The following is a 23,468-nucleotide window of genomic DNA, read 5'->3' on the forward strand; positions in this document are numbered from 1 at the left end:
GGGGTAAAGGTCACGTTGGGGTAGGAGTACAAGAGGACACCGAGGCTTTGGCTGACCCATGACTCACAGGCACATTCCCAGAGGGGGCAGCAGCGGTCCCCGCCCACCCGCACTGCAAGGCCCAGGACCCCACAGCGAGGGGGTGCAGCGCTCTGAGGACAGTGCTGGGACTGGTTCACACGAATCAGCTGGCCTTCTAGGCAGATGTGGCGGATGCAGTCCTGCTCTGCAATTGGCTGGGCACAGAGTGGAGAAACAGCATGAGTGCTCATCCCAGGGGCTACAGTCCCTCCTCTCCCCCCAAATCTGCTGGAACGATGCAGGTTTCTAATAGGGCGGGGGACTTTGAAGTAAAAACTAATAGGAAATGGTGCCCTCACCCTCTACCAGTCTACCAAACTATCTGGGGTCTGGGGCTGCATATAGTAACAGATTGGGGACCAAGGGACAGATTCCCTGAAACCTCTGCATATCCGCCTGCCCTCAGGTACACAGACATACAGTCACACTAGCTCACACTCAAGACACCCAAGCAAGCCTGCACATGCATGTGCATGTGTGTGGCACGTGCATACAAACACACCCATTTTCTCCCTCTTTTACATAAACATGTCTCACACGCTACAAGAACACACACACACGAGCACTCATTGGAAGTCAGACACACATGAACACAAAAGTGGGAAGACCATCTCAATGCAGGTACTCAGACACAAACACACACCTACTGGCACACCCTTGTTCTCACACCCTGGGCATCACACCAAGCCATCCAATCAGCCCCTGGGGCCCAGATGGGCAGAGTAGGACCTAGCTATGACTTCGGGGACCTAGAGGACCTGGGGAAGTTTTCAGACACCAGCAGATTTGGGCAAGCATGAGGACCGTGACTGCATCCCGGCAGCTGGTTAAAGACGGAGGCTGCAGCTGGCCCGCAATGTACTAGTGTCCAGTCTAATGGCAGGGGGATAGAAGGCTTGGAGGGACAAGTCACTCACAACACAGGTGGCAGATGTGTTGGCCTCAGTAGTGGTTGACAAGGACTCAGCAGGACCCTGTGCAATGCTCTGGGCTGGGGCTGAGCGCCCAGACTGCTCTGTGGTGGCCTCACCAACTGGCTCCGCTTGGGGCTGGGGCCCTGCTGAGGTTCCATGGGCCTCTGTCTGCTGAGGCAGCAGAACCAGTGAGCTCTCCCGGGAGCTCGTCCTGGCTGAAACATGGCCCAATGGGTAGGATGTGGGCACTGGTGACACTGTGCCAGTCCAGAAGCCCTCAGCCTCAGTCACCAATGTGGCAAGGGTGCGGACCACAGCAGGTGTGAACTCTGTGGTCCCACCTTGGGCAGAACCATATACAGAAGTAGGCAGAGACACTTGCTTGGAAAGGATGGTCATTTTCTGTGTGGTGCTCTTTCGTGGAGCAATGGATACTGTGGAGGCCACCCCTGCAGCCATGGCCACACCTCCAGAGGTTGGGCGTTTGGCTCCCAGAAGCAGGCCTGGAGCTATGCTTGTTGTATCTTCAGCCGGGGTGAGAGGCAGTGCTGGGCTAAGTGTCAGAGCAGGTGGAGTTGTGGTTATCGTCAGAGACGTGGCCTGATGCTGAAGTGGAGGCGTGATGACAGAGCCTTTGGGGCCTGATGTGGCCACTGAGGCAGATGTGCCCACCTTGGCCAAGGGTAGGCTGGTATCAGGAGGCAGACCAGAGAGGAGCTGGGATGGCCGAGTTGACTCCAGATACCTGGAGGCTGTGGCCCCTAGCCCGTGAGCAACTGTGGTCAGGCTGGTGGCTACTAGGGGCCCTGGGGACAGAGCTGTAGGCCTGGTAGCTGAGGTATGCTGGACTGGGCGGGGCAGGGCAGTGGGGACTAGACTTGGATGTGGGGATGCTGGCAGTCCTATGGGATGGCCATGCCCAGTCGCACCCTTCTCTGTGGATGGCACTACCTGCCTTCCTGTTGCGGCAAGAGAACTAACTGGAGTCTGCTGTGGTGCTGTGCTGGACGTGGCCGGGGAGCTGCTGGGACTCGAAAGGGTCTGGGTCTGAATGGGCTGGGGGATCTCTGTCTTGTTTGTGACCTTAGCTAATGAGGGTGTCAACAAAGTCTTGTGGGATCCTGAGGAGGTAGGGGACATGGAGATCACTCCAGAAGAAGCCACAGGCCTGGAGGAGATACTTGCTGGCAAGGCAGGCTGTAGGGGTGTCGTCTTAATAGTCAAGGAGCCATGACCTGTGACTGTCACTGCTTTGGTCATGAGTGGGAAGCGAGGTGCAGGGGGTGACCGTGAGGAGACTGTGATGTTGGGGCTCCCTGCGAAGGTCATAGTCACCCTGGCTGTCTCCACAGCACCTGATACCATGCCAGGTGTAGGTGTCTGCAGCAAAAGGGGGAGGGTTGCAGATTCTGGGGGGTAGGAGGTGGCCAGGAGGCTGGTAGTCGCTCCCTTGCTGGCAGGGGCCTCTGTGGGGTGGGTAGAGAGGTTGGATGCGGTGAGCCCCAGTGGCTGTTGCAGAGAGGACTGGGTGGGGCTTGGGGATAGTACTGGCACTTTACTGGCTGCCATTGGTGGGTTCAGGGCCCCGGTGAGTGGAGCTGCTGGAGTGAGAGCTGGCCTGTAGGTGGGGGCCCTGAGAGTTTCCTGAAGAAGTTGAGGTTGCTTGTCACTGGAGGTGGGTGGCACTTGCCCGAGAGGCAGAGTCTCATTGCCAAGCGCCCCTGCGGGAACCCAAATTGCAGGCTCTACACCTGAGCAGACAAGAGAAGAGGTTCGGAAGGTGAGATGACTGCAGCCCCAGGCTACCATCCCTAGGCAAGACTGAAGTGTGGGCCTGGACAACTGGCACCCTAACTGATAGGGTGAGGACAGCTTCCAATGGCTGTGCCTTGACATTGGATGACTTTAGAGAAGTTATCAGACTGTCCCGACCTCAAATCCTGATCCAGAGCCAAGAGAACTAAGTCTAAGCCTGGCTGCCCCACCTACTCATTATAAGATACCAAGCTGAAGGCTGGGGTTGTGTTTTAGTAGTAGAGCACTTGCTTGGCATGTGTGAGGCACTAGGTTCGATTCGCGGCACCACATATAAATAAATTATTTAAGTAAATAAGGTCGACCCCAAGCTGGTGCTATTCCCACTCTGTGCCTTGTTTTTTTCTCTCTCTCTATAAATGGATCAAATGGGCCAGATGAGGCTCTGCCTGCTCTTTTTCCTTTGGAAGGCCCTGTGCTGACCCTGTTGATCTAGGATCCAGGGTTCTGGGCATGACTCCTCAGTAACACCCTGAGGACTGGAGGAAATCTGAGGGAGAAAGGAAAATTCAGGCCACTTACAATCCTCCAAGTAGACACATCTCTGTGTGATTTCATCCAGGACCTTGGGAGCAGGGCACACAGGGACACAGCCTTCTATCCTGAGGACAGAGCAGGGAGCAGTTTAATGGTCTAAAATATTTGTTGGTCACCCTTTCTTACCTGGATAAAACAGATCTCATCCTTCCTTAGGATACGTGTGTGTATGTGCCCAGGTTTATCATACACACTCTCACATGAACCTCCACAGAGATACTGTCACACACATGTACAGGAGCTCACATACCCAAATATATGTGCCACACACTACTACACACTCCTACCCATCAGGCTAAAAGGGAGAATGCATGCACAGGATACAGTTATGCACACACTGTGCACATGCTCACGTGTCTCCACAAAGGCACATTCTTACACAGCCTCATGTACTCCCTGCAAACCTGAAGGGTTCCAAAATATTTACACATACATACATATCTACACAGGCTCCCACAAACAATAATGTATCACCTTGTACATGAACACAATACCCACCTACATGCAGCTCACATGTGCACAGGTGCAGCTGTGGACAGCTCATATACTCTTGGATATACAAACATACACAAGGCTCAGCTGTAAGTACATCATACACAAATAGATATACACACATTTGTGTGTCTGTTTGTATGTGTGTCACACTCAAATATAAAGATATAAAGAAACACATTTACTCTGGGGCACACATCCCCATACACACAAGAAACACTCATATACAGGCACATTTGAGTACATACATCTTAATACATGCTCATGCGCTTGCCCACAGACTACAAACAAGCCCATTCACACATGTGTATGTGTATACAAACATGTACATATATATGCTCAAAACACTTGTGCACATCTGGACTCCACACCCAGAATCCCCTGGCCCCTCACCTGGGTACATCCTGGCAGCTGGCTGCCTGTGGGTCCCGGCAGGTTTGGAAGCAGGGGCTGGCACAGGCATCGTAGCGCCACTCACAGATTGGGTAGGCAGCCCCCAGTGACTTGGCATCTAGAAAGATGAGAGTCTCTCCACTGATGGAGGCTGGGCACCAGCTCTATCAAGCACCAGAGCACAGAGGTAATCCCTGCTCAGCGCATGACCTCCCTACCCAGTGGAGGAGTCAAGTGGACTCGTGTAGGAAAAGTGAAGGGAGAAAAAGCCAAGCTAAGAGAACTATATCCATGATGCCTGGAGTCAGAGCCTGGGAATCCTAGGGATAGGGAGCTTTGAATTTGGGGTAGGCTGAGCCTGAAGGAGCCCTCATGTGAGTAGGTGGATTGGGGTTTTGAGGATGGCCAAAGAGGAGGCTTGGACTCCTGATCTTTCACTAAGGCTTCCTTGTCACCCTGCTCCTCTGGGACCTTGGTTACAGGCTTGCCCTGCACCCCAGGACACAGTCACCTCCTTTATGCTCTACTCTGGCAGGGCCACTGCAGACCTCTATGAAGGTAAGAGACTCACCCTTGAGGGGTGGAGTGAGGCACTGGGGAACTCTGAGCCCAAGGCCCTGCTAGAAAATTGTCCAGCAGGTAGAGGAGGCCCTCTTCCCCAAGCTCTGCTTTCTGTATCCAGGGGCCTTCCCAAAGTAGCCTCTTAGGACCTTGTTACAGCTTGAGAGCTGCCCTTGTTGCCCAAGTAGCTGGAGCAATGATGACAATAACAATAACCAACTCTTACACAGCACTGAGCCCTACACTGAACAGTTCATACATACTTACTCATTAATCCTCCCAATAATCCTATGAAGTAGGCACTGTTATTAACCCCAGTTTATAGATGGAGAAACTGAGGCACAGATGATGGTGGGAAAATAAACTTTTCCAGGGGAGATGTTCTCAAAAGAGGCCCCTGTGGCCAGTGTTGGATAAATTAGGGAAGGCTCTGTGGCCTGTGATGACTGGGGCTTGGAGGCAGACCTGGCCCCAGACTATATTGGCACAAGCGACCAGTCTCTAAAACTGCAGTCTGAGCAGGGAGGTGTGGGCAGGCTCTGCCACAAGCTGAGGGGAGCAGCCCCACCCTGTCAGCCCATTCTGACCCTGATCCCCACATAGCTACCAACCATGAAGAAACTGCTTTTCCAAGAGCTTGGCATTTAGGGAACATCTACTATGTGTCAAGCCTAGTGCAAAGCTCTTGGGAACCAGTCCATCCTCACAACAGCCTTCTGAGGCATATGTTCCCATTTTAGAGGTAAAGTCACAGAATGATGGAGGTTGTCCAAGTACCAAGGACCAGGGTCAGGATTAGAGCGCAGGCTGTCCAGCTTCAAAACCTGGGATCATTCTACTCTGCCTTAGTGTCTTCAAGAGGGAGACACAGCCTACTTCTGCCATCAGTCTCTATAAATTGATGAATTTGTAGAGGCTGGGGTTCATGGAGGACTCAGTGTATGACCGCTTCCTGTAAGAATGGCCCCGAGGTTTAGGCAGAGATCTACATTTTGGGAACAGACCCACCTGGCAGGGGGAGAGTACCTTAGCCTCTAGTGGAAAGACGAGGGAGCTGCCCCACCACTGCACAGGCCTCCCATGGGAGAAGTGGAGGCTGCTGGCTCCTCAGCCTGGTGCCCCAGTGGGCGGTCTCAAAGCTACGGAGCAGAAGTGTAACCATCCGCAGGAAACCTGAGCCATCAGCTATGTGAGCTGCCACCAGGATCATTTCTCCCCTCACTTCCACAAAGGCCATGTATTTTTAGACCATGTAATTAGCCTGTGATAGGAGGCAGGACCCAGGAAACTGGCTGGTCCCCAAGCCACACTGCTCATGGCTTCCTAGACTGGTAACATGGAGAACAGGTCACTTTCTATCCTAGGGGAGGCTGCTTATGGCCTCCCTCTGCCAGGAGGGTAAGAGTTCTGTCTATTAGGGCAATGGGAAAGGAGTAGTTGGGAAAGGGCAGGAAGAGTAGTTGAGTGAGGACCAAGGGCCAAAGCCCAAAGGTGATGACAAGTAGACACCTACCCCAAAGGTGGAAGAGTGTGCCCCAGCGGAATGCCTCTGTGTGCTCATATAGCCGCAAGGCCAGCCCAAGGCCTGATACATAGAGGAAGAAGCCTGGCTTTGCCAGAGATTCCAGGGCCACCAGGCCCACCCGCCAAGTCCCTTGATGCAGCAAGAAGGAGGCATGGTGATGGAAGGTTTCACTGCCCTGCCACTTAGCCAGCTCCACAGACCCATTGGCGGTGACATGGAAGAAGAAGTTGGGTCTGTCTGCTGCCTCCAGAGATACCACATCTGGGTCTGCACAGAGACACATGGGTAAGGTCAGCACAGAGGGGTCCAGACTGAGGGTGGGCAGGCAGCACGCTGGCACAGGTCTGCATTCGCAATTGGCTCAGGGTGGCAGTCCCCTGTGGGCTACAGGGTCCTGCTCCTCCATAGCTTCCCTGGTTCCCTCAGCCAACTACTTCTGCCTGCCAGCTGCCTCCTGTTCCCACTATCTCTGTCTGGGGGGAGGTGAAGGTTTACAGAAGTCCCTGACTACAGAGCCTCAGAAGGTAGCTGAACTGCCTCCTTCTCTTATATCCTACCCCCCTCTCTCCCTCCCTCCTCCCCTCCTTTCTCTCCTTCCCTCCCAGCCTCCCCTCCTTCAGCACCTGCCTCTCTCCCAAAAGAGCTGGACTGAGGCCAGGGTGGGACTTACCATGGGCCTTGGCCTTGTACAGAGCAGCTGTCAGCAGGAAATTCACAATGTCCCCTGGTGCCACATCTTCTGCCCTCACTAGGGCTATGTCATTGCCCACAGCCTTCATGACCACCAGGGCACCACTAGCCGCCACACTGGACAGCTGGTAGGGGCCCTTACCTAGTGCTAGAGAAAAGAGGCCAGTCATAAGCTCCAACTCCCATCCACCCATCTCACCTACATCAGAGGCTGGGTGCCAGGGAGGGACTGTTTGTGGCCTCTTATCCCAGGCTTTGATGTCTATAAGAAGGAAGGGAGAGGAGATTCAGGCTGGAAGCCCCTGAAGGGAATTAACCCTCTACACAGTGGCTGAATCTTTCACAGAGAACCTCAGAAGGATACCCCCAAAGGGTACCCAGGCCCCCAAATGTCTCTCCACGCCTATCTCACTCCTGCAACATTTCCATGTCAGTCACTTCTCTGTTCTGGGTCACCCTAAGACAAGACATCTATACCTAATCTCTGTCTATCCTCTGCCTGAGAAACAAAGACCAGGAGAGTTGGGCTTAGCAGTAGCATTCACCTATTTATTTCAAGCACATGACACTTTAGTGTCTTCAGGTTCTGTAGCTGTAGGTATAGGTTAGAGTGGGACGTGGGTTTCCTAGGTGAATGCAAGTCTCCTAACTGAGATTCCTGCCTCTGGTGTGCCCCCATGGCTACCTGAGCAACACTCCCTTCTGGGACTTGTCTGGGGCTCCCCATGCCTTCCCCCCATAGATCCAAAGAGCCCAACCCTCCCCTGCCACACACACACACCTGTGCCACCCCTTCCCCTACTCCCTGGCCCCTGCCACACTGAACTTCTCTCACTCTTCCTTAAAAGAGCCATGCTCTGTCCTAGCTCGTTTCTCCATCATGCTGTTCCACCCCCACAGAGTAGTCCTCTGTTTTGTGCCTGGCATATGCCTACGCAGTCTCTAGGGACAAGCTCAAATGTCACCTCCTTGGTGAAGCTTTCCCTGCACCCTCTCCTGCAACACACAAAAGTTTTCCCTTTTTCTTTGTGCCCCACCAGCTCTATGATGAGGATCTGAACTGGGGGTCCCTGTAATCTTCCCCACCAAACAGAAGATGGGCTGTCCTATATGGTAAATGGTTAACAATTGGCTCTGGAGAAGTAAAAGTGAGTGTGAATTGTTTGCTGATTTCCATGGTGTAAATATTCTCAGCAGTGATCGATTTCAAACTACCAACTGAATGAGGAGTTAGGAACACAAACTGGGTGCCAGGGAGGCAGTGAGAGCTGCTCCAGGGATCCCTTGTGACAGGTCCCTTTACCATTGACTTCCCAGCACCCCACAGGGCCTGGGCCAGAGAAAATGTTGGTAGAAGAGTGGAGCAAGGAACGAAGAGGTGGGCGGGTGAGTAGGTGGAGGATGCTAGAAACAGCTTGTCCTTTGCCAGTTATTGCCACCCAAAATGCCACAGAAGGGAGAAATCTCTGCTCAGAGTTGTTTTGCTGAAATGTCTTGCCTGATGTCAGACAGGCCCTGCCTGTCCCAGGATTGCAATTCTTCCATTAGAGATTCATTCCTTTAGGAGTTGAAGATTTGGGGCCAGTAGGATTCCCTAGGGACCAACATTTTGGTATTTTGGTCCCTAGGGACCAACATTATACCATAGTCTAGCCCTAATCTTGCAGACCCCCTAACTGGGGGTCTTTTTAAAGAGAGAGGGCAAAATTCCCCTAGCCCGTCCCCTTCCTGCCATATTCTTGTCAGGGGTTGTGTCTCAAACCAAAATCAGATAATGCAGATAAATGAGGACAAAGCCTTAGGCCTATACCCACACAGACTGGCTTGTGCAGGATGATACCTTGAGGGTTGGGAGCTTGGAAGTCAAGGTTGAACAGCACTAAGGATCAGAGGAGTATCTATCTCTGCCAAGGCCTGACCTTGGCCCAACTGAACAAAATTCAGTGCTGAAAAATACTCTGGGTAGCCCTCCCCCTGCTGCCAGGTCAGCCCCAGGATGAAATTGATCATATGGCTCTAATGCTGGATACTTAAACCTCCTTGGGTCCTTAGTTATGACCTTTGATTTTGCCCTCATTAACAATCTAGGTGTGTGAGCATATCTTGGTATCCTGAAACCTTGACTATATTTGAAGATGGATCTGACAGGCCATATGTTTTGCCCCAGGCTTCCTCAGAAAGAGCAGTTTGCATTTGCTTTTGCCAACTCAAATCTTCAGGGAACCTAAGACGACACTCCGTGGGCCTGATGAGCTACATTAGGAAGGCAGCAAAGAAGGCACATTGGTGCAAATGGGGGTTGTACTTCCTGGCAAAGCTGCCCTGGGTGTGCACAATCTCTGGGAAGCTGACTGGCCTGGGCCCACACAGGGCCTGCAGGAACCAATAGAACAGGTTCCCTGGGCATCCCTGGGCCCCGCACTATCAGGGCTATTTGCATAACAGAGTTCCTCCCGGATCTATGTAAGCTCTTCTAGGGACAGCTGCACCTCAGGATGCCAATGCTGGTGTGGTATAAGGGTACGGCTGGCAGTTCCTAGCCCTTGAGTCTCCATTTGGGGATGACGGGCTTACCTTTGTTAAAGAAGTCACAGTCATATGCTGAAAGAGAGAACAGAGACTTCTTGAGAGCTGGTTCAGAGCCTGGAACAGATAGAGTCAAGGCCCCTAGCATACCAGCCTCCCTCCTTCCCCAAGAGCCAGGCCTGGCCTGGCTTCCAAACTCCAAGATTTAGGAATGTCTTAGATTCAGATGTCTTAAGGATAAGGAAATACAGAAGTTCCTCTATGCACCCCCAGCACAAGACTCAAAGCCTGTCACAAAGTAGGTGTTCAGCAATGGGTTGAATAAATGAATGAATGAATGCTGGCAGAAGGTTGTATTTTGTGTGGCTTTAAAGAGTAGGTTTAGAACCAAGGAGTAGGAGCTCCAGCTGGAAATATCGTGGAAGATCTCCAGAGGAGGAATGCAAGCATAAGAAAGAAGGTGGTTTTCAAAGAGCTTTGAGTGGGAAGGGGATCAAGGGCCTCCAGAGTCCCAAGCTCCTTCAGGCTCTTCTGTGTAATCTCCCTGGCTCAGAAGTACTTCCAACAATCAGTCAGGCATTGACAAGCTCCTAGCAGTGATCTTAGCACGCCCTCTAGTGGCAGAGTCTAGCACCACAGCCTGTTCCCCTGGTGCCTCAGCCATGGATTCCTCAATCCACAAGAGTAAGCTGGGACCTTGCAGGGATACCTAAAACCAGGAATAAGGTCATGAGGTATGAGCTGGGTGGACCTGGGATAAAAGTTGAGGAGGGGTCTGCTTCACACGTATGCATGGTCTGAAGACAGTCACCAACTCCACTCCACACTCCCAGCCTATGGTTAACATCTTTGACATTGCCCTCCATCAAGGGCACTCGTTCAGGAAGTAACCTGCCATGTGGCAACAGGAGAGTACCAACCTCTCCTCATTTGTGAACCCTGCTCTGAATAAACATAACTTGAACTAGAAATTCTATGTCCAAGTCTCTGGTTTCAGCTATGTACCCAGTCAACAGGTGGCTCAGAAGAGTCCTTAAAAGCCAGCTATCTGGGGTCATAGCAGAGTTCAAATCCCATGTCTCTTCACTCATCAACTGAGTGTGCTGGGGCAGGTTACTTAACATCTGCCAAATTTAGTGTCCTCCTGCTATCACCTTCCAGGGTAAGGCAAAATGCTTGCCTCAGGAGCAATATTTAAGGAGAGAGGACAAAATTCCCAGTAATTAAATCGTGAAATTGTCAGAACCAAACGGAGTCACTTGTGTAAAGCTCCAACAGCAGCAACAAAATAATGCAGGAAATGAGGAAGGCATGAAAGGGGATCTCACATATACACACCTGGAAATAAGAACTACCACAAAAACCTGCCCGAACTACACCCTTGCACCAAGAACACTTCTGCAAGGACATCTGTTCTAAACTGTCTGTTCAATCTTGGACTATTGATCCTTGTTTTTAATCTTTACAGCCAAGGATTGTTTTGCTTCCAAAATATCATATAAATCTCATTTTGCCTCTAAGAACTTCCCCTTGCCACAGCCTCTTTGAATACACTCTCAGCTTACTCTGGCAGACATATTCCCACTGCAGTGCTATTCCCAAATAAACTTATTAGTCTCTGAAGAATTTTTCTCTGTGTCTTATTTAGGTTAATAAAATAAATGCTACTTTAATGCAATGGTTTTTCTACACCAAAATTAATGCAAAAGCCCATGATAAAATATCAAATTTTAAAATAAAGATGGGCTGAGCCTGAGGCAAAAGGAAAAAAGATCAATAATATTGATCCTTTGATATTTTGTTCATCAAGGATTTTTTTGCAGCCATTTTTATTTTTAAAAAAACATTGCATTAATATGTTATTTTGCTTGTTTCCTGAGTTTTCTGGTGCCCCCTAAGTCTCATGCTTCAATGAGTATGTCACTCACCTCACTCTAGTCCTGGGTATCAATGAGGTAATGCACACATGGCACAGAGTGTGGCTCACAGTAGATACTATGTAAGTGTCTGTGTCCCTCTCCTTCCTGAAAGATTGCTATCAGAGAAGCAGAGGGACAGAGAGAATGCATGAAGACCCAGGGCATATGTGGTAAAGGATCTTAGAGGAAAACAGGCAAAAGAAAGAGAGGTTCAAGGCAGGTGCTTCCCATCATCCTCCTAGGGTCTTCCTACCTGAAGGACATACCAGCACCCATGTCTCCATGAAAAAAAATGACTGCAACCCCCACAACAAGTGCAGAGCACTGGGTCAAATGCTTCCCATGCATTGTCTCATGTACATCCTAACAGTTGTCTCCACCCCTCTACTACAAAGACGGAAACTCAGTGTAAGGAATGTACCTAGGCCAGCTGGCTTAGTGGAACTGGGGTCCAAACACGGATGGTCTGACTCCAGAACCTGGGTAATCACTATTGCACCCAAACACGGAGTATGCTTGTATCAGGGAGATCCATTGTGTGCAGAAATATATAACCAGTAATCAATTAATAATCATTAACTTTCCATATATTTACTTCATCTTTTAAACATTAACTTTTATAGACAATATTAAATATTGTTAAGAGTTAACATTAAATATTAGTATATTATGCATTATATTTAAAATTGTTCTGTTATATATTTATACTACCACTGATATATGTGTATATATTTATGTATCAAATTATGTGTGAATACCTGTGTGCTTAAGTATTTAGAGACGTTCAATAAACTGCATTTGCACACAACCACTGCTCTGAATAAACATAACTTGTGCTGCCTCTGTGGGGATCTTGGTAGCTCAGCTGACAAAGGGCTTTTATGTTCATTATCCCTTTTGATTCTCACAATAACCCTGGTGAGGCAGGTCTAGTGCTATTTTTCAGATGAGAAAATTGAGCACCAGAGAGGCTGGGTGGCTTGTTTGCTGTCACACAGCATGCAAATGGCAGTTCTGGGCCTGAAACCCAAGGCTCCAGACACCTCTAACAGAATAGTTAAAAGCACAGGTTTGGTACAGTCTGGGGATGACCCCTGGCTACACCACTAATCCATGTGACTTTGAGCATGTTACTTTACCTCCCTCCCTAGGCCAACTGTAACACAGGAATGCACAATCTTATTGCAAAGGGTAGGCATAAGAACTCAGTGAATAATACCCATGAAGTGGTTGGTGCCTGGCACATACTGGGTACTCAATAACACTGGCCAGTGTATTATAAGGTACCCTACTCTGTTCCCTCAGATGATGGGCCTGGGATACTCACGGCAGAGGCGGGGGGTCCGCCAGTCAACAGCCACCCCCTGCTGGCAGCACTGGTGGGCATAGGCAGACACGCTGGCGCAGAAGCACTCACAGTCACCACCCCGGCTGCACCCACATGTGTCCGTCAGGCAGTTTGAATAAAACCAAGTGACATCGACCTGGGGGAGGTCAGAAGTCAAGAGGTTAGAGGACAGATCCTAAATGTCAGACCTGCATTTTTTAGTCTGCTGGCCACCAGGACAAACTCAAAAGGATCACAGAATAAATGGGTAAGCTGCCCATGTGGGGTGAGGGGTGGGGGCAGAAGGCAGCCAGCTCAGAAGGAAACAAGAACCACATGGCACACACAGACACCCACTGGAGCCCTAAGCTCTGTTCTTCTTCGGGCCCAGACTGCTGGATTCAGGGGCCAAGGAGTGGCTGAAGAACAGAGTTTGAACTGCCCATCTGGGCTGGAGCTGCTGAGGCCGGTCTGACAGCACCCCTTAAGGCCTTGGAGGGACTGCGCAGGGCTGAGCCCTGGAGCTCCTATTTCCACAAAAGGTACAGCAGGCAAGAGACAGGGCCACAGCTTGACGGGTTTGTGTCCACTCTGCAGCACAGCTTTCCAATAAGGAGGAAGAGCCAGACTGAGATGGGCTTATAGAGGGCACAGAAACTGTTTCCTAGCTGCCTCCCTGGTTGTCTGAGGAAATAGGCAGATTCATCTGAGCAGGCCAAAGGCAGGAGAATGAAAAAAATGGGTTCTAGACATGAACTGTCTTATTCAAGACATGGGGTCTGAGAGCAGAAGGGATCCTGGGAAAGTGGGAAGGGGTTCAGGAGGGATTGGGGAAGCAGTTCACTCACCACGGGGTGGCAGGTCTCAAACACCTCGCTGAGCAGGATGCCACACTCCTTCTTGGCAAACGGTTCTCGGAGAGGATTCAGGACACATGTGTCCCGGGGGTCAAGGGTGTCTGGGCACTAAGGTGCAAAGGCAGGGCTGTTGACCTCCCCACCCGCAAATGCCTACTGCCTGGTGTGGCAGAGAGACTCTAGGGTAGCTGCCATGATCCCACTTCCTGGTGTTCCTGTCCTTGTACAATCCCCTCCTCTTGAGAGTGGGAGAGACCTACTATTTGCTTCAAACCAAAAGAATATGGCAAAAGAGATGGGATGGACATGACTATGCATATAATTGCATGATTATGTTACATAAGATCACAGAGGCCATCCTGTTGGAATCTCCCCCTTGCCAGCTGTGAGGAAGCCAGCAGCCATGTTGGGACCCCTCATGGTAGGAAGTGTGGCTGGTCTCTAGGAGCTGAGCCCAGTCTCAAGCAACAGCTAGCCAAAAGCTGAAGCTCTCCATCCTGCAGTTGCTAGGAGTTGACTGCCACCCACAACCACACAGGCAGGCGAAGCAGCAGCTCTTTCCCCAGTCCAGCCTCCAGGGGAGAGTCTAGTCCTGGCCACAACTTGATTGCAGCCTTATGAGATACTGAGCAGAGAACTAAGTCACATGCCCTGTTTCCTGACCCACAGAAACTGAGATAAGACCTGTGTGTTGGTTAATGCCACTAGTCCTAATAACATTGTTACCCAGCAGTAAATAACTAACACAGATTTCCCCAATGTCTGTTGACCCTCCTTCTTCGGTTCAATATTTTCACTGAAGTGCCCACCCTGGGTATGACTAAGGGTATAAGCAAGAAAGAAATATGGGACAGTGCTGGGGACAACAACAAAGCTTTGTCACCTGCTTGGATTCTCTAACATAGGGATGGGTTAGAGAATGGGTGCACTTTTCTGAAGTTGTGGGAACAGCCTTGTCCACCTCAGGATTTCACTGATCTCTAAGCCATGCCCAACTACTGCTCTTGTTCCATATACATAGGCCCATCTCCATCTACTCCTCAAAAGAAAATAAAGATCACTCAGTCCAGGAAAGGCTAATATGCAATGCTCACATCACTCTCTGCTACTGCACCCATGACAGACATAAATAATCAATCACAATCCTCCTTGCAGCTAAACTTGACACATCTTAAGATATTTTCAATGTAGTTTGCTAAGCAGCCTCTTCTGACTGATCAGCTGTCACATAAAGTGAAATCTATTCACCATCCCTCTCTGGGCCCAGCCCCCTGACTTCAAAGGATCATACAGAAGATGGTACTTACTCAAGGTCACCCAGCAAGTGGATGATCCAAGACCTGCTCTCAATTCAGTATTTGGCAGCCTCTGCCAGGCATTCCCCAAGCCTCAAGAAAACCCCTGATTTTACCCTTACCTCCCTCACAAAGGCCTTTTCTTGGATACATTCATCTCTCCAAGCATGCCTATCCTTTAACTGACAGCACCAGTCCCACTTCCTTCAGGAAACCTCTGATGTCCTCAACCTATATCCATCTCTCCTCTGAACCAGACCCAGCACCAGACACTAAAGGGCACAAGCCTTGCCTTCCCCACTAGGTGGCCACCTCTCCCAGGACAGACACTGCCTCCTTTGTGACCACCCCAGTCTTCCACTGCAGGTTGGCCCAGGGCAAGATGGGCAACTGGAGTTGTAAGATGAGATACTGTGTGTCTTCAGGCCACAGGACAGAGTTTAGAGCTAGGGATCTGGACAGAGGCTGAGAGAGCATTCTTGGGAACAGTTCCACTTGATGTCCCTCTTCCCTGACCTGGGGCCTGGTTCAGTGTAGCCAGTGTCCATTTGAGTGACAGACACAAGCCAGTCTAGGGAGGCTTTACCTCAATTGCAGCCCAACTGCTGCCAAACTCCTGGGGGTTAGTTAACTCTAGGTTTTCTGGAGTCCTCATCTCATTGATGGTTTTTAGGTCAAAGTTCCCACAGAGGCCTGCCAGCTGACCCTGAAAGAAGAGAGGACACTACGTCAGTTGCAAGCATGCTGAGGGTGAACCATGGGCATAGGGGTCACCATGAGCCAAGGAGGTTTTCATGAACCCAAAAGCAACTGCTGGGGCTTCAATTTCAAGAGGGCTGGGTCAATGTCAGAGAAGAGGTACAGAGTGAGGTGGAGCAGACAAGACAAAGGCATGTTCTTCTTGGCTCCTCAGAGAGAGACAGTTTACCCAAGGTCACCCCGAAGCTTGACTTAGTCCCAGGCAATAGCAGACCCAGAAATGTTCTGCCCCCATGACTACCTGCCACTGAGGCCCAGCCTGGACATGCACTGTGGTTCTCTGGTCCCACAGGAGGGTGATGTGCTCCCGCGGGAAATGCACCAGTGTGAAGAACCCTGCTTGCCATGTGTGGACTTCCTGCTTCTCATCCAGAAAACTTTCAGGACTCTAAGGGGACAGAGTTGATCAGTCCTGAGGTCCAAATGCTCCCCAATGCCCAGATCAGCTAGTCCTGGCTACAAAAGCTGTATGTGTTTGTGTGTGTGTGTGTGTGTGTGTGTGTGTGTGTGTGTGTTGGTGCTGAGGTTTGGACCCAGGAACTTGAGAATGCTAAGCACATGCTCTATTACTGAGTGACACCCCTGGCCCCTGGTCCTGGCTACAATCGCTGCCCAGTGCCAGTGTCTTTCCAACTCCTCCACTTCCCTTGGGCCATGGCATGGACCTCTTTCTTCCTGGTCAAGGAATTTAGCCTGAACTCCTGGCTTGGTGGCACTTCAGTCCTTACCTTTTTTTCCCTCACCTCCCTGTAACCTGTACATTGTCTACACAACCCTCACCAGCAGCAAGCCTTACAGGATTTCCTGAGTCGTTATCAAAGATGATGAGTGAGTTCCCAACATTGATGGAAATAAATTTTCTGCAGATGATGCCAGAGCTATAGCAGTTCACATTTTCTATGATCACAGAGAAGCTGAAATCTGATGTGCTCTAGGGAGAAGAAAAATGAATCCAATAAAACCTGGGAGAGTAGAGATCCTGCTGAAAGCACAGAGCGGAAGTGGACTTTGAAGTGGTTTTCAACCCACTTCTTTTTATTAGTTATGAGATTTGGGGCAACTTATTTCAGTTCTTCAAAGCACAGTTTCATTTTTGGTGTGTTTAATGCAGTGTTTAGAAGTAGTGACTCTCCCTTATTGACTGATATAACAGGAATGAATGGAATTGGCAGGGGGGCACAAGGAAGGGGAACTGTCTTACTTACACACTTGTTGTAAACCTTTTTTGGAGGGCAATTTGTCAGACTTGAATAACATTTTAAATATACATAACTTTTCATATAGCAATTCTTCTAAAAATCTAGAGAGTAAAATGCTAGCTTAGAATGTTCAAGGCCCTGGGTTTGATACCCAGACTGCCAACAAAGAAACAAGTAAAAGAATCTAGAAATATATCTACACAAGAATATGTAGCAGCATTTAAACACTAGAACAACCTAAGTGTCCATCAATGGGGAATAATAAAATAGGGTATATTCTTTCTATAAAAGGTCCTAATGTTAAAAAGAGTATGTACTGAAAATGAGAGCCCAAGTTATAACTCAAGTGAAAAAAGCAAACTTAAGAATCCTAACCATAGAAACTAAAGACAGTGTGTGCCTGTTGTATGTGTATGAGTACGTGTGTGTGTGTGTGTGTGTTTCACGAAAACAGTCTTGCAGGATTCACCCGTTAGGAGTTGTTGTTTAATAGGAGACAGAAACAGAAGAGATGTGAAGGGGAATATTTGCTTTCAATATATTCCACATCATTTTAAATTCTGGCAAAAAAGCATGCATAATTTTGAAATTTAAAAAATAAAATAGGACAAGGTCAATAATCTTTATTTTGTGAAGTTATCAGAATTAGGTGAAAGACCCCAGTGCAATGTCCATCCCTTAGATAAGACTTCTTCCATGGAAGGTTTTTTCGTTGCTTTTATTGCTATTATGATGAGGTGGACAGGCCTTAGCAAAACCAAGTTCCCCTGGTGTATCTGGCACTTCCCACTCTGATGGTGCCCCTTGTCTCCTTCTGGGGAATCCTACCCTTCACTGTGCCACCCATGTTACCATTCCTCTTCCTCTGGGTGAATCAAAGATTTTGACACTTGACTCCTGACACATACTAACACTTCAGTCATATTTCTGGTTCAAATCTAACCCCAGCTGCCACAATCTAACTGTGTGACCTTGAACAAGTTCCCTGACATCCCCAAGCTCAAGTTGCTATATCTGTAACATGGGGTCAATTAACCCAACCTTGTAAGATGGAGTGAGAATTAAAAAAGAACCCACAGAAATGGTTCAGTAGACCACTAGTTGTATATTGTCATAGAAGCTCAAAAAGCACTTTCTATTACAGACAGAAAAAAACATCAGGCCCAACAGGAGAAGTCTGTAAAGGTGAGTGGACAGGGAGTGGGGTTCTATGCAGCTCTAGCTTTTTCCTCAACACAGCCACACCTCAGGGCATAGATCCACCTGCCCACCCAGTTATGTATCAAATTGGAGTCCAGAGGATCAACATGCCCTGACAGGTTCTCATCCCAGGCTGCTCTGGGTCCTCATGGAGCAGATACATCCAGGAACTCACCTTGACTAGGTGCACTTTGCAGGCCCCTACGAAGTCAAATGGGAGCCCATCAAATGTGCGGTAATGCCGGTCTCCATAGGCAGTGCAGGTGGAGGCACAGGGGTACAGGGTACATTGGAACGAGCCCTGCTGGCACACACTGAAACACACACACAGACCAGCTTGCAGAGCACATGCCACTTAATATATGAATGCCCTTGATGGAGCCATTGCTCATTGAATACACACTGTGTGCCCTTAAGTGAGTCAACAAACATCATCAAACTCCAACTGAAGCTTGGAGGGCAGAATTGTGATTCCCATTTTATGTAGGAGACACTGGACCTTCAGAGAAGTTAGGAGACACTGACCTTCAGAGAGGCTAAGTATGCACAGTTACTAAATAGTGGAGCTGAGATTTAACTTAGATCTTTTTGACTCTGAAGTCCATATTCTCTTTTTTCACTCCATTCAATTCATTCAACAAATATTAAGTGACTACCGTGACAACAGGCACTCTTCCAGGAGTTTGAGACATATCAGTGAATAAAACGGGGTGGGGGGGCAGTGCTCTGCCTTAGAAAAACTTCTGTCCTAGAGGTGAAAGACATGCACTGAACATTTTAAAAATAAAAAGTATGTGTAAATAATATAATATGTTAGAGGGCAATGAGTGATATGGAAGGAACAGGATGAAGGCATATTGTGGCAACAGATTATATTTTTAATATAATATATTTATTTTGATGGTCAGGCGACATGTCTGCAGAGACTTAAAGGAGGTGAAAGAGTTAACTATATGGACATCTGGAAGATGAGAATTCTGGGAGAGGGGTATAGTCTGCAGAGGCTCTGGGGAACACTTAAGAGATAACATGGCTAGAATGGATGGCACAAGAATAAGATGGTAGAAGAACTCAAAGGGATAATAAAGATTCAGATCACATAGGTCCCAGAATGCTGTAAAAATGTTAGCTTTTGCTAGGAATGAGAGAGGACATAGCTGGAGGGATGGATTGTGGGAATGACATGATCTGACTTGTGTTTTGCTTTGGCTTCTACACAGAGTCTAAGCTGAAGGGGGTTGAAGAAAAGCAGAAAAGCCAGTCGGGAGGTTACTGCAATAAATAAGAGAAGAGATGATGGCAGCTTGGAGTAGGGTAATAGCAGTGGAAGGAGGAAGATGTAGTCTCCAAAATATTTGGGGAATATTTTGAAAGCAGAACTAAAAGGTTGGATATGGATAGTAAGAGAGAAGACTCAAGGATTACTCCAGGTTTTGTGGCATGACCAACTGCAAGAAAGTCATTAACCTGGATGGGAAAGGCATAGAGAATAGCAGGTTTGAGGGGGAAAGATAAGGTGATCTGTTTAAAACACACTGAGTTTAAGATTTCCATTAGCCATTCATGTGGTAGTGTCAACTAGGTAGCTGGGTGTCTGTGTCAGGAGTTCAAAAGAGAGATGTTGGCTGCAGACAGAAATCTGGAAGCCATCTGCACATGGATGGACCTTACTATTATAAGGAGTTTACCAAGGGAACGAGTACACAGGAGAGAAGAGGTTCCTTGGGATGTCCCAGCCCAAATGGGTCAGAGAAGGAGAAGAACCAGCAAGAAAGCTGAGAAGGAGAAACAGGAAAGGTAGCAAGAAAATCAAGAAGGCATGGTGCTCCAGAAGCTACTTGAATAAAGGAATCAAGGCAAATAAATGACCTGCAGGTGATCAATGTGTTAAATGCCACTAATAGGTCTTGGAAGGTGAGGGCTGAGAAATAAACTCTGGGTGCAGCAACATGGAGGTTACTGGTGACCTTGGTAGGAACAGTTTCAATGGAACACTGGGGAAAATGCCTGATTAAAATGAGCTTAAGGGAAAATGGGAGAAGAAGAATTGGGAACAGCAAATATAGATAACTTTTACTGGAGATTTGACAATAAAAGATTATCAAAGAAATGGAGCAATTGCTCAGAGGTTGAAAGTTTATCAAATTGCATAATGTTATGCAATGGGGATGATCCAGTGGAGAAGGATAAACTGATTAAATGGGACAGAAAAGGGAGAGTAGCTGTTAACACCCTTGAATGGGTGAAAGGCGCTGTGGTTTAGAGCACAGGTGATAGGATTGGTTTTAGATAGGCATACCATATCATACCATATCTGGCAGAGCACTCTTGGAAAAGTCTAGGCTAGCTAGTCCTAATCTCTCACCACATGTACCTGGCATTCCTAGTTACCTCCAGTCCATCACAGTCATGAAATCATACATATACTGGGCTATATATCCTTCAGACACCTGCACAGAGTTCCATATCTTGATATTATTTCCAGGACTTCTGGGGTCTGACAGCCAGTACTCCAACCCTATATATACACCTTGACCTATCTGGGGGAAAGCCTTGAAGTAGATGGTCTTGACTGTGAACCTACTGCAAACATGGAAAGAAATGCCATGCCCATCATATGGGCCAGGGAAACAGAACAGTTTTGACCTCAGCATGGAACAGGAACTGGGGTCCAGCTCTTAGCCAATTAGATGAATCTCTAAGATAGAACCTCTCTGAGATTCTCTGCTAAGTTTCTGGGCCCCAGTGTAGGGGCTGCCTATTCATATCAGGCCACCCTTGGCTGGTTCTTAACATTAGAATAGTGTCTGAGTTTGCTCTCCAACATCAGGACACCAGTTTATTATTTCTCAGCCCTTCCCCTCTCACTGTCTCCATCAGAAGACTCAATCTCTACTTTCCACCATACTCCCTGCTGCTTGGCCCAGCACAGGCTCTACAGAACTAGTCCTAAGACTCTTTCCACAGAGTCCAATTCAGGTATATACATTCCCACATATGTGTACTTACATTGCTGAACATACAGTGTGAAAATATACTCACATATGCACTCACTCACTTTTTATATATGGGCATGTATATATTCTTAGAAAAACACAAATGCACATTTACACATATATGTTCACTCCCATGTGAATATAAAATGCTTATCTAATGCACACAGATACTGATGAACTTTGCATATAGATCCATATACATACAAATATATATAAACACACCTATATACATACACAAATTCCTACTTGTAGGTATTCACGAACATACTCAGATTTATGAATGCCTGCCATTTCAGAGACATGCATGTTCACCTAAGAAGTCTGTGCATTTTGGATTTGTGCTCACATTTATATGCTCATATAAGTTGCAAGCACATGGTTATGGTTTATATACATTTATACACATGTCTGAACAAACTCACATTCATGCAAATACACAAAAATATTACAAAATATAATTTTATGTATTTACACCTGTATATGTACATAACCCCCACATACAACATAAAAACACACAACATGAATATGAACACTATGGAAAGGAAATGATAGACTCTATGCATGATAACACATTCCATAATCATGCACTTTCCAGTAAAAAGCAAACCCTGTTTAGAGTTCTTACTTACCAGGTATGGCAGGGAGACATCACCTGGTCCCCAGGGAAATACTCTTTCCCTTTCCAAGTGCATGGGCACTCTTCTGGTAGGAAACATGCATCCCCATGTCTGAGCAGGCTGTAGGGACACAGCAAGCAAGTGCTCAAGAGAGCATTCTTTCTTGATCTGTCATCTATGCAAAACCATGCATCACATGGATGTCTTGGAGTGGATCTCAGCCTTTTCCTGAAAAGAGACTAACCGAGAACCCACTGTGTAGCCTGCTACTATCCAAGGAGGCTCAGAGGCACCTTGGTGAATAAAGAAATCAAAGACAAGCGATGCCCAGTTTGGAAGATTCTGCTATCCTTCAGCAAGTAAGGCTAAGCTTACTAGTCAATGCTTCCCTGGTCAGGCAGATGTCAGTTGCTCCTTAGATACTAGCTATAAACTAATGAACAGACCAGGGACATGGGCATTGACACTCCAAATCAAGTTGTTCATGGAGCTTTCAGATCACAGGCCCAAAGTCATTGTGCTACCACCTTCCAGTTTGATTTCCATGAAATCTGACCCACTCTCAGGCAGGAGCCAGGGACATCTCAGGGAATTTATTGAAGTTCTCAGGTGCAACTCTAACCATGTCTGGGCATCATCAGGATACAATCTGGGGCAGGGGTAAGAAAATAAGCATTGACAATAAGCAATTTTTAGTTCAATTTCAGGATCTGCTTAGGACAAGTTATTTAACCTTCCTATTTTACTTTTCAAAAGAATGTAAGTTCATGGTTTTAAAAGAAACAAAGAGAAAAGCACTGCAGGTATTATATTGAAAAATGTCTCTTGTTAATTCTTCCCTATCTCCAGATTTTCCTCCTGGAGGCACTTTCTGGACTATAGTACAGGAAAATGAAACTCGGGCAGTGTACAATGTGTCACTGAGGAAAAGAGACAGAAACTGGAGTACAGGGCTTGTGAGGTGGCTGAATATGCAGGTCTGTATATAAAAGAGGAGAGATCTGCTCAGAGAAGGAATTCCAGAATTCTGCTTAAGTTACCTTAAGTCTTTAACCAAATATTAAATTTCTCATGAGGAAAGATTCTAAGGGTTGGCAAGAAATGGCCATTGAGAAAATGTAAAATTAATGGAGATTTCTGATACAGTACAGTACTGGAACATGTCAGGATTATGACCAGCTAGAATAGAAAGACTTTTCTTCACACTCCAGGCCTTGGGAATAGAACTACTATAGGCAAACTAACAAATTCAAACACAAGTCTTGAAAAGATCATGCTAATAAACCATGTAGATTAATTGCCTACAATATCAAAACTCAACACTCAATAAACAAAGTCAACAAAATACAGCATAAAACAATGTAAAATTCATAATGTCCAGCATCTAGTACAAATTTTATAGATATGTGAGGTGGGGAAATATAACCCCAAACTAGGAGAAACTAGAAGAAAAATCAGTCAATAGTTACAAGAGATTCCAAAATGATATACATGATAGAATTAGCAGATAAGGACTTTATGTTACTATAAATATATTTAAGCTTTAAAAATAAGGCAGACATAGTGAGTGAATAGTAGAAGAATTTCAGAAGAGACATAAAAATTATTTTTAAAAGAGGAAATTCTTAAAATTTTAATATAGTTTTAAAAATTTGCTAAAAGGGCGTAACAACAAACTAAATACTTCAGAAGTGAAGAATAATAGCCTTGAAGATGGACAAAAGAAATGGTTCAATCTGAAGAAGAAAGCCTAGTGGAAAAAAAT

General features: G+C 47.4%; 1 protein-coding gene across 1 annotated transcript in view; it reads right to left on the reverse strand.

Moving 5' to 3' along the window:
• The window catches only part of Otog (otogelin), a 74,530-nt gene that overhangs the window by 18,757 nt on the left and 32,305 nt on the right, over positions 1 to 23,468 (reverse strand). Inside the window, exons 24-37 of the mRNA XM_046437939.1 lie at positions 21,716 to 21,823; positions 18,266 to 18,404; positions 16,488 to 16,622; positions 15,933 to 16,079; positions 15,519 to 15,638; positions 13,629 to 13,745; positions 12,781 to 12,937; positions 9,583 to 9,609; positions 6,989 to 7,156; positions 6,307 to 6,585; positions 4,233 to 4,350; positions 3,333 to 3,412; positions 999 to 2,746; positions 68 to 236 (exon numbers count right to left, since the gene is read on the reverse strand). Of these exons, the coding sequence (XP_046293895.1) occupies positions 68 to 236; positions 999 to 2,746; positions 3,333 to 3,412; positions 4,233 to 4,350; positions 6,307 to 6,585; positions 6,989 to 7,156; positions 9,583 to 9,609; positions 12,781 to 12,937; positions 13,629 to 13,745; positions 15,519 to 15,638; positions 15,933 to 16,079; positions 16,488 to 16,622; positions 18,266 to 18,404; positions 21,716 to 21,823 (3,512 nt within the window). The remainder of the gene's footprint in view (positions 1 to 67; positions 237 to 998; positions 2,747 to 3,332; positions 3,413 to 4,232; positions 4,351 to 6,306; positions 6,586 to 6,988; positions 7,157 to 9,582; positions 9,610 to 12,780; positions 12,938 to 13,628; positions 13,746 to 15,518; positions 15,639 to 15,932; positions 16,080 to 16,487; positions 16,623 to 18,265; positions 18,405 to 21,715; positions 21,824 to 23,468) is intronic.

This window comes from Marmota monax, unplaced genomic scaffold (genome assembly GCF_021218885.2).
Source record: "Marmota monax isolate L192 unplaced genomic scaffold, Marmota_monax_Labrador192_F-V1.1 WCK01_AAM20220418_F8-fsc00061, whole genome shotgun sequence".
Classification (NCBI taxonomy): domain Eukaryota; kingdom Metazoa; phylum Chordata; class Mammalia; order Rodentia; family Sciuridae; genus Marmota; species Marmota monax.